We start from the raw sequence: 9,461 nt of genomic DNA, 5'->3' as shown, positions 1-9,461 counted from the left end.
AGTGGTGAGGTGTGTGGATTGGTGAGGGAAAGGAATAGATCATAGATCTTAGGGCATGAGAAAAGTGTGTGGAAGACAAACTGGAAGCAGTGGCCTTGCATCCACAGAAGGCAGAACCAGAATTTTCTTAGGATGAATTCAAGAGGAGAGGTCCCAGGTGCCCAGTTGAAAATCACCCTTCTTTGGGGAGAGGTTCCTTGAGACCATGACTGACTTGTTCACTGTTGCAGTCTCAGGGCATGAACTATATTAAGGGCTCAGAAATGACTCGTTAAGTGAAAAAATGACTAAACAATTTAAATTCTGTAAAAAATTATTAGATTCATATTATTTATGAAATGATCAATATATGGCTCCCCATAGATGATTAACAAACAAAAATCGGATATGACATTTTAAAAACTTGAATATGGAAGGCATTTGAAGAGTGATTCAGTGACCTGAGTAAGCCTCCAAATCTGTGGTCCCTTGTGTTAGTGCAGAGTGGGGCTTACCATCACACTTGGTTGGGAAATAACTATTAGGAAATTAGTGCCTGGGGAATCTCAGAACTAGTTATCTTTTGGTTGTTTAGAATAATATGCAGCATGGGTTTTACTTAGAAATTTGTTGCTGTTTTTTTTTTTCTTTTATCATTTTCTGCTAGGGCTTCTTAGAACAAATCACCATTTTGTTATATTCCTAGAGAAATAATCCATTACACATGAGCATTTATCATAAAATAAGAATGTCAAAGTTTATCTTTGGAACAAAATAAATGGTTGATTATTGTCTTTGTCACTTATTGTGAAATACGTTATCTATGTGAAATCTTGGTGTGCATCCCACTCTCCAGTCTTCTTGATATTTAAAACAGGTGAGTAATCTCTGAGCTGGGTGTATTTCCTCTGTAGGAGATGATTTGCATGCTTGCATTTTAATACTCAAAGAAATCCTAGAAGCTAAACCTCAGAAGTTGTAGACTGCCTAGATAAACATCTGCTGTTTTAATAGTGTTTTGAACTGCGCACTACTCTTAGATAGCCTTTATTCTTTTCTTTCTTTTTTATAATGGAGTGGGTGGGGAAATGGGAAAGAATGATAAAGAGTCAGTCATCTAACCTGTCTCCCTCTTTCTGTTTAATCCACTACAGAGTGGGAGTACCCACCCCACATATGGCTTCCCCATGTTGTTACTATGAGACACAGAGACAGGAGAGATTGAAAAGCATGTCAGCAATTCTCCAGCACTCCCCCAATGCAAGGAGTTACACAGAAGGAGGTTTACTCCATCCATCACTTAATCACTCTTCAAACGCCTCCCATGTTCAAGTTTTTTAAAATGATATATCTGCTTTCTGTTTGTTGATCATCTACTAGGAACCATGTATTGATCATTTTATACATAATATAAATTTAATACATTTTCCAAATTTAAATTATGTGACATTTCTTCTTTTAAACAGTGATAACTTAGCATTTAATATATACCATGCCCTGGGAATATAATGATGAACATGAGTTAGGCATAGTATCAGCCCTCTCAAAACTTAATTATTCTAGGAGAAATAGACACCAAAAGAAATCCACATATGTAAATTTTTTACTGTTCCTTCTGTTTCTGTGAATGATATCATTGGTAATTTGATAGAAAAATGCATTGAATCTATAAACTGCCTTTGGTAGTATGAACATTTTAACAATATTTATTTTCCCAATCCATGAACATGGAAGATCTTTTCATTTTTTTGTGTGTGTTTTCAATTTCCTTCATTAGTGTTCTGCAATTTTCAATTCAGCAGATCATTACTTCTTTGGTTAAATCTATTCCTAGGCATGTGTGCATGTATACACCTATATGTACACACACACACATATAATTTTTTTAATGGGATTGCTTTATGTTGTCCAATCTGGCCTTTAACCATTGGGCTCATGTGATCCTTCTGCCTCAGCCTCCTAGTATTTGGGACCATAGGTGTGCACACAACCATGCCTGACTTAATCCTGAGCATTTTATTTTGTTTTATTTTTGTTGCTCTTATGAATAATATTGCTTTCGGGATTATTTTTCTTAAAAAGTTTGTTATTACTACTATAAAAATGCTACTGAATTTTATATTCTGTAACTCTATTGAATTCATTTTTAAGTTCTGGTTGTCTTTTCTACATATATAAACATGTTGTCTTCAAACAGAGATAATTTGACTTCTTCTCTTCTGATTTACACTCCTTTTATTTCTTTCTCTTGATATTATCTCTTCCCAGCCAAAATGGCAATTATTTAAAAAAACAAAAAATAACAAATACTGGCAAGGCTGCAGAATAAAGGGAAATCTTTTTAAATATATTTTATTTTTTAGTTGTAGTTGGACATAATACCTTTATTTTATTTATTTTTATGTGGTGCTAAGGATCCAACCCAGGGTCTCGAAGGTACTAGATGTGCACTCTACCACTGAGCCACATCCCAGCCCTAAAGGGAACTCTTATACATCATAAAAAATGTAAATTAGTGCAGTCATTATGGAGAAAAGTATAAAAATTCTTTAAAAAACTAAAACTAGATAGTCTATATGATCCAGAAACCACACTTTTCTGTATATACCTAAAGAAAATGAATTTGGCACACCCAGGAGATACCTGCATTCCCATGTTTACCATGGCACATATTTACAATACTAGGATATGACATCAAACTATGTCCATCCACTATTAGATAAAGAAAATATGGTATATATGCATAATGAAATATCAGCCATAAAAGAGAATGAAATTCTGTAATTTGTTGCAAAAATGAATGAAACTTAAGGACATTAAGTGAAATAAGTCAAATACAGGAAGATAAGTTCTTCACGTTCTTTCTCATATGTGGAAGCTAAATAGGTTGGTCTCAAAGTAGAAAAGAGTAGAATAGCAATTTCTGAAAGTTAGAAAGGGTAGAGGAGAGGGGAGATTCAGGTAGGTTGGATAATACAGTTAGGAGAAATAAATTTCTGTGTTCTGCAGCATGGTGGAGGACCAGCTCGCTACAGTTCATAATAACATATTTATTTTTATGAAGAACTGGAAGATAGGAGCACAAAGCCTCCAACCATAAAGAAGCGATAAGGAGATGGAAACGCTGACCATGCTGAGCTGATCAGCACACATGGCATACAGGTATTGAAATATCACACTACACCACATTAATATGTATACAATCATGTATTAATTGGGTTGGGGGAGAGATATAGATTTCAATGATCACTGTAGTCTGGGAAGTCTGGAGGAAGACAGCAGGCATGGATGAAGGAACTGAGGAAGCATATTCCAGGCAGAGCTCAGCAAGGGCAAAGGCCTGGGGGCTGGAAATAGAAACCAACGTGCCCGGAGGATAGTGGGTAAAGGGGAGACGGAGTCTGAGGAGTCTGGATAAGATCAGGCCAAATATCCAAGTGGAAATGAAGATCATCCCTGAGACACATCCTAGATGGAACACTGTTGTCCTTCCCTGGGGAAGGGCTGGGTAATGGCCCCAGATTCCCTTCTCTGTGTGGGTGAGGGCTGGGGAAAGCCTAAGCAACCTGCCCAGGAGCATCCTTGCTCACAGATCACCTTTCTCTGTACCCAAGGTAGGAGACCTGTTGATCAGGGTAGGACTTGGTCTGGGGAGCAAGGCAGGAAGGATTGCATTGATCAAAACCTGTCACATTTCCAGCAAAACAGGCTGGAAAAGTGGGTGTTTGGGTACATTGTACCCAGAACTCACCAGGGTTCTATCAGAGAGAAAAGAATATAAAACCTATACTCCAGACAAGAATGTTTTCCATAGGTTGAGAGTCTTTCCAGCTTTCTCTTTCATATCTGCAAAGGGTAGGCATATAAGTCAAAGCTGGGGGATGATTTGAGAAATTAGCCAAAAGCCATTTCTCTTTATCTTGCTTTCTGTTCAGGGAACCCCTTCCTCTCAGTACAGCAAAACCCTGATGATCCATCATCCCTCCTAAGGAACAGTTTGCAATGAGAAAAATATTGCCACACATTTTTGCAATAGCACTAAGAAAATCTTACAAGTTTGTCCCGGTTGGCCACTATGACTCAGAACACTAAGCCAAAGAACCAGCTACCTTCTCAATTTATTATATAAAAGAAATATTTTCTTACCTACCCTCACCTGCAAATATTCACCTTAGAAACGAAATTTGAAACCTTATAAAATCCAAAATTATGCACACCTTTGTATTTCAAGAACTAAGTTTCAAATTAATGTTTTAACTCAACAAACATTGAGTGAGCATCCATGATTCCCCAGGTCCCTAAAGGATGAACTAGACCCACAAGGCCCCTGGAATTTGTGTCCTGGAGAGAGAAGTGGACAAAATCAATCAATCAAACAAACAACAATAAAAGAGACAGAATGGGAAATTGAACTCTATGTATAATATATCAAAATACATTCTACTGTCGTGCATTCAAAAAAGAATAAATAAAAAAAATTAAAAATAAAAGGTGAAGATCTAATGAGGAACTGAAAAAAAAAAAGAAGAAGAAAGGACAAAACACAGAGGCAGGAGAACAGGAAGGCCAGGAGCTGGACTGGGGGCCAGACTTCTGGGATTGAATTCAGTGGCTTCTTGGTTGTATGACTTAGGGTAAATTATTTGCTTCTCTGTGCTTCAGTTTTCCTAACCATAAAATACTGAGGATAACTATTTATTTCATGGGAGTTGGGTGGGGTGGGGGGTGGGGGGCACAATAAAACTGCTTTCTGGTTCTTAATGAACACAGCCCCATTCATGGGCCCAGAAACTAGGATGTAGGAAGGATTGAAAGGATAAAAAATGAGGGTGACAAATTTGTACCTATCTTACTTGAGGGCTATGCATATTACGTAATTAATTTATTTAATTATTTAATTTACATAAAGTACACAGAATTGTGACCGGTATGTAGAAAATGCTCAATAAATATTAGCTATTATCCCATTTTAAGTTTTGAGTTTTTACCTGATGTTTACACAGTGCTGTCTATACAAGGTCTCCAAAGATACCAAGGAATCCCCAAGGCCAATTTTATCAAGCAGAGCCACAGCTCACAGTTGAATATTTTTGCTTGTGCGTAAGAATCTCATGAAAATAAAGGAGATCAGAGTGGAACCGAGGAAGAGGATTGAGGAGGAGGTAGGAGGGATGGGAGGAGGGAGGAATGGTAGAATGAAATTGACCCAAGCATTCCGTGGACATATGTGAATATACCACAGTGAATTCCACCTTTATCTATCATGCACTAATTTATAAATAAAAGACCAGTAGAGTAGAGGAAAGGGAATGGGGGAGGGATGGTAGAGGGGAGGGAAAGGGGAAGTGCTGGGAACTGAATTGGAGCAAATTATATTCCACTCTTGTATCAATATTATTTTTAACTATAATGCATTAAAATAAAATATTCATCTCTAATAAAACATTTGTAAAAAAAGAAAAGAAAAAGAAAATTTCCTATTTCATACACCTGCTCATAAGAATTCTTGTCAAATTTGCACAGGAATTTCACCCAGGGCCTGAAAGGCATGAAGATTTGGTAATAAAGTGTAGTAAGGTCAAGGCCACAGTTCCTAAAGGAAAACCCTAACAGATGGAAGTGTATCCTGCCCTGTCACTCATCATCCATTTCAACACCCAGGACTGGCTATTACATCAGCATTTTCAATGATGTAAAAAGGGAAAACACAGACCTGAGCTTTCATGGAAAGTCTTCTAACTCTCACAACCAGAATCCGTATCTTTAAAAAAAAAATAAGAAAGAAAATTATGATTTTTAGATCTTTAACTTTTCCTTCAGTATTTCAAAACGCAACCTTTTGAAAAGTATCTTTTCTGAGGAATGATATTTCCTGGCACCACATAATCTTTGTCAAGTGACTCAGTGTGATTTTTTTTTTAATATCAAGTCGCCCCAACTTACAGAGAAAAAGTGGGCCCTTGGTATCAGTTTGATGTCAGGGGTTTTCCCTGTTTGAAAGGAGCTTTAAATAGGAGTAGATTGGAAGGTGTCTGCAAGCCGAGCTCCAGTTCCCAGTCAAGATGCTTCTGGGCACCATCCTCGCCTCCACCCTGCTCTTGTGCTCTGTGGCCAGCCAGAGGTGTTCCACCTCGGCAGGAATCAGGGATGTTGACTTCCTCCTCAAGAAGCTGAAGGTAGGCTGCTGGGCTGCAGGGATCCTGTGGGAAAGATTGAGGCAGGCATGGCGGTAGGTCCCTCCAGGCGATGAAAAGCACACCATTCACTGTGACTTATCATGTCCTTACCCACTCTAGGAAGACTCAAACTCGAAATGCAGCTGCAGCGCCAATGTGAGTGAACGCTCTTTTGAGAACTTTCTAAAGTAATTTCAGTGTTTGTATCTGGAATCTTCACTCAGAAATTTCTCTTTTTCAGGTAACCAGTTGTTTGTGTCTGCCCATCCCTTCTGTAAGTATGGGGCAGGGTGCGGGGTAGATAATCTTGATTCTGGGTTTTTAAACTTTGAAGTAAAAATAAATAGCTATATTTGATATTTTAAATTAGAAATTATTCCTTAATGGAAAACACCCTGACATTAATACAGATTAATATTCCCTCTTACAACCAAGATTTTGAAATTATACACTATATACATTTCTTTGTACTTTATTTTATGGCCCTTGAGAAATTTGAATGCTTTTCAGTATTTAAAAATATATATTGACTACTTTTTAGATGATTGGCCATGTGCCCAATGAAATCAAACTGGAACTAAGAATATAATGAATCACGTATAGGTCGAGTCATACTGTTTTCTAATCCACTTGCTGATAACTATAGGGTTATGGAACAATGTAAGCAAAATGCTCACTCTATCTTTTATCTGGCATTACCTGTCTTCTACGTCTCCTCCCTCCTTTCTTCTTCCCCCCCCCCCTTTCCCTTCTCCCTCTGCCTCCCTCCTTGTTCCCAAAAGTCTCCCTAACTGATTTAGGTGGCTGTCCCATGGTTTGAACCACCCCCTAGGAGAACAGCATGTCTGAGGTGGTGGGTGGCAGGGCTGCCAGGGGCTTCCAGAGAGAAGCTCCCCACTTTGGTGGGAGGGAAGGGGAAGGAATGTTCTGATTCCTAATTCCAGCCCTTGGTAAGGTGAGGGGACTGACCCCAGGAGACAGTGCTTTCTCCCTCCTCTCTCTCTCTCTATCTCTCTCTCTCTCTCTCTCTCTCTCTCTCTCTCTCTCTCTCTCTCTCAAGCTGGGCTGGAAGAACCTAAGCTTTTCATCCCAGAAGAAGTCAAAATCACATGCTTCGTGGGCTATCCATTATTTGAGAAGAAGCAAAGCAGAACTATGCATAAAAAGCACAGCCCTGTCCAGCCCTCTGTGCAGGACTTCAGCCTTGATTCATTGCCACATCCCATTGGCTGGTGTGAAAAGGCTTTTCCTTTTTCCATTCTTTCAAACTCACTGGGGCTATACTTGAAGCGAGGGACATCAGTGGAAAAAAGTAGAACTACTTGTTTGCCAGGGCTTACTGGCCCCATGTTTCCTAGATGGAACATGCTGGAAATCTTGGCTATATCTTGAAATATTGAAGATAGTTTCCTAGACTGACAAGGGCCCTGTCAAAAAATAGTGCAAACTCGGTTACACTGGTTAAGTTAAAATACTCTCTAAAAACCATTCTCTTTGTGATTCCTTCTCAAAATTGTCCTGGGAGCATTTCTTTTCACAAATCCGTATTATTTGCCAGGACAACTGCAGCACACCGTGCTTCCAGGAGGGGCTGTCCCAGATGACCAATGCCACACAGAAAACAAAATTCTCGCAGGTTTTCCTTCGGGTGAAAAGATCGGTTGCCATCCTAAAGAACAACAAGTGTCCAGTGAGTTTATGTGAATATGATTTTTGTGTGAATGTTAATGCTAGCTCTGATTGAATGAGAAAGGATGATCAGGTTAGAATTGTAGCTCAAGGTTGACAAAGGGAGATCCATGAAATTCAATCAGAAACAATAGAATCAAAATGAGATCTGCCCCAGATAGTTCATTGTTGCCTAGTTTAAAAAAAAAAAAAAGAAAAAGAAACGCTGACACCAACATGGCCATTTTCTTCTCCCTGCTTACTGGATAATGAAAGAATCCATCCTGATTGTAATTAGAAGCTACAATCGGGAGAATCAGGGCTGTAGCCCACGCAATCCTAAATTATCTTAAACATTCCATTTGCTAACCAAATGGCTGTGGTGGCCTATAAGTTAAAGGAGAATTCTTAATTGGTTAAAAAACATTTTTAAAGGAAAACGCACCCAGATCACCACCTGCCCTCGATGCCTACCAATACATTCTTCAGCATAAGTCCTAGTTGCTGGGGTGGGCGCTGCCGGACCTCCCTGCCTTCCTTTATATTCACATTTGCCGGAGAGCACAGAAGCCTGAAAGCCCAGAGCTCTGTTTAGTTGTATGTGTTTCTAATCTAGTTCTAAGTGCTTAATATGTACTCTTTTACTGAGTACCTGCCTTAGGACAATTGTTAGGTTTATCACCCTCCCTTGAAGAGAGGAGGAAACTGAAGCTTCGGAAAGTTAACTAAGTTGCCTGATGCTATCTATTTACTAAGTAGCAGAGTTGAGATTTGAACTTGGGTCTATGTGACCTCCCCAAAGTCTGACTTTTAGTTATTATGTTATAAAATGACCTTGGAAGGACAACTGAAATGGTTAATGATGCATTTTAGCCCTCAAAAAATTCCAGGAAAAGGTTCTTTCTAACTGGGGGGATTTACTGGCCCCATGTATATTTGAAAAGACCCTTGAAGTCCTAGCCCAGAGCCAAGCACATCCAATGTGTTCATGAAATGCTAGCCAGCCTGGACCTCCCCGCCTATTTGCTCTAGATCTTGAGCCCCTTCCTGCTGTCCTTTCTCAGGCTCTGGGCAGGTGGTCTCGGGGCTCCTTGGTTCCACATTGCTGAGTTACTCTATCCTTGTCCACTTCTATCTGCAGTTTTTTTCCTGTGAACAGCCATGCAACCAAACCACACCAGGCAACATGGAGACATTTCTGAGGAGTCTCCTGGAAACATTCCAGAAAGAGAAGATGACAGGGGTGAAAGGCCAACTGTGAAAATGAAATATTATTTATTCTATTTATGGAATTTTAAGACTTTCTCTTTACATTGTTGCAAATTAAATATCAAGTAAGCTACTCTAAATCGAAATCGGTTGTGGTCATTTGTTTAAAATTTTGTCTTTATTTTGCAATAAATATTATGGGGAAAGAACACAAGCTAGTCATGGAGTGCTTGTTCATTGCTTATTCATTCCTTGCTGCCTGGACTTTGTCAGGGGGTAGAATGGATCAAAGAACCCATAACGAAAAGATGCATGATTCTGAGCATAGACTTGGAGACTCTTGAACCATGACCAGGACTGAAGGGTACAGTTATTTTTTTTAATTATACTTTTAAAATTTGTTCTAATTAGTTATAGATGACAGTAGAA

At 39.0% G+C, this 9,461-nt stretch overlaps 1 protein-coding gene across 1 annotated transcript; it reads left to right on the top strand.

Moving 5' to 3' along the window:
- Positions 1-6,041: 6,041 nt before the first annotated feature.
- Positions 6,042-9,084, top strand: IL9 (interleukin 9; the record flags this gene model as incomplete). The annotated part of the gene is made up of 5 exons (XM_081300826.1): positions 6,042-6,155; positions 6,276-6,311; positions 6,397-6,429; positions 7,714-7,845; positions 8,965-9,084. The coding sequence occupies 5 exons, from the start codon at positions 6,042-6,044 to the stop codon at positions 9,082-9,084; spliced, it is 435 nt and encodes a 144-aa protein (XP_081156952.1).
- Positions 9,085-9,461: the final 377 nt, after the last annotated feature.

The sequence above is a fragment of the Spermophilus citellus genome (genome assembly GCF_964194105.1).
Source record: "Spermophilus citellus genome assembly, chromosome: 1".
NCBI classification, from domain to species: domain Eukaryota; kingdom Metazoa; phylum Chordata; class Mammalia; order Rodentia; family Sciuridae; genus Spermophilus; species Spermophilus citellus.
The sequence above is the reverse complement of the archived record's forward strand: the minus strand, read 5'-3'. Positions and strand labels throughout refer to the sequence as shown.